Source organism: Propithecus coquereli, unplaced genomic scaffold (assembly GCF_000956105.1).
Source record: "Propithecus coquereli isolate 6110/MARCELLA unplaced genomic scaffold, Pcoq_1.0 Scaffold350, whole genome shotgun sequence".
Taxonomy (NCBI): domain Eukaryota; kingdom Metazoa; phylum Chordata; class Mammalia; order Primates; family Indriidae; genus Propithecus; species Propithecus coquereli.
The window spans coordinates 1,793,914-1,795,455 of record NW_012149175.1 but is presented as its reverse complement, the minus strand read 5'-3'; the positions used below and the strand labels follow the sequence as shown (position 1 = coordinate 1,795,455).

General features: G+C 31.4%; 1 protein-coding gene across 1 annotated transcript in view; it reads right to left on the bottom strand.

The window, feature by feature from the left end:
• The window catches only part of LOC105815959 (protocadherin-15-like), a 220,476-nt gene that overhangs the window by 70,060 nt on the left and 148,874 nt on the right, over positions 1-1,542 (bottom strand). The window contains exon 4 of the mRNA XM_012651242.1: positions 2-44. Coding sequence (XP_012506696.1) covers positions 2-44 — 43 coding nt within the window. The remainder of the gene's footprint in view (position 1; positions 45-1,542) is intronic.

Here is a 1,542-nt window from a genome sequence, read left to right as displayed (position 1 = left end):
ATGCACTGGACTTGCACCACAATGGAGTGTATGTTCATTGGTGGCTGCAATATAGAAATTGAATCCTTTAAAATACCACTTTCTCATCAAATGCACTTGTTCATTCAGTACAATTTTCTGTACTTGTTTTTATTTAATTATAATAATCTAGGAAACATTGATCATTTTGCACCATTTTAAGGACAAGAAAAGACAATCATTACCATTACATTGTTCAGTTTTATATCTCCATATAAAATTGATTTCAGGTAGCATTATGTTCACAGTTAGAGGATGGCTGATGGAAACAACTACAAAGCTAATGCTTACAGTTGATGGGATGAAGCAAAGTTTATCCCTCCAAAGCTTAAAGAATTTTTTTAAGTGTTAATTAATAAATCTTTTGAGAAGAGAGATTAACTTTCATGTTCATTTATATTTTTGTTAGAATATTATATGTTCATTGCTAATACAAATTGCATTATTGATAATCAAAAGAAGAAAATCCACAATCCAACAAATCCAACTAACTTGCTCTATATATTTAAATACTTGTTTTGCTAATCTTTTCTTCTCTTCAAATGTATGCCTATTATAAACACATGCATAGTGACTATCGTCCCATGTTTGTAAATATAGATTTACTATGTTTTGGTGTGTACGACTAAGAAGCTATGTTATTATATGTGATTTAACAATACTCCATTATAGGTCCATAGCACAACTTGTCTAAGTAATAACATAATGAGATGTTTCAGGCTATCAATTTCTGTCATTATAAAGAATGCTTCAATACATATTATACATAATATGTGCTCACTTGCCTAGTTATTCTTTATGATAATTTCCTTGAAGGGGAAAAGCGTCATCAAAGGGGGAATTATTTACTCAGGTCCCATGGCTAAGAGCTTATAGAGCTGGGACTCACACCTGTATCTGTTTGAGTCTAGAGTCAGAGTATTAAATACTACAAATATTTCTTTGTGATTTTTCAAATCTCCTTTGAGCTCGTAAGATTTTTCCCTCTAAATATATCATTTTATCAAAATGACCTATCCTGGCCACTCCATCTTAAATACCTTGTCTCCTGCCTGTCCCTTCCTTTCAACTTTCTATTTATTTTTCTTTATTGCATTTCTCATCCACTACTTGGCATATTATATATCTTACATATTTGTTTCAGTTTGTCTGTCTTCACTAGACTGGAAGCTTCATAAAACTTGTATGTTATTTAGTCATTACTATATCCCTCTATCCTGTAACTAGTGCTGTGCCTGAGACAGATGAGCATATACTACCCAGAATCAAACAGCTTGGTTTTCCATTATAATTCCATAAACTACAAACTGTATGATCCAGGGAAAAGAGCAAAAATCTCTCTGTGCTTAGTTTGTTCATGTCTAAAAATGGGGATATAATAGTTATGCCGATGTGAATCATTGTAAATATTACATAGGATTATCGTGTACTGGGTGCATGTTAAACACATAATGAATGTAAACTATTTTTATGGATAAAAAGCTAAATTTCCAAAAAAAGTGAAAGAAATGAAATCTATAAAAT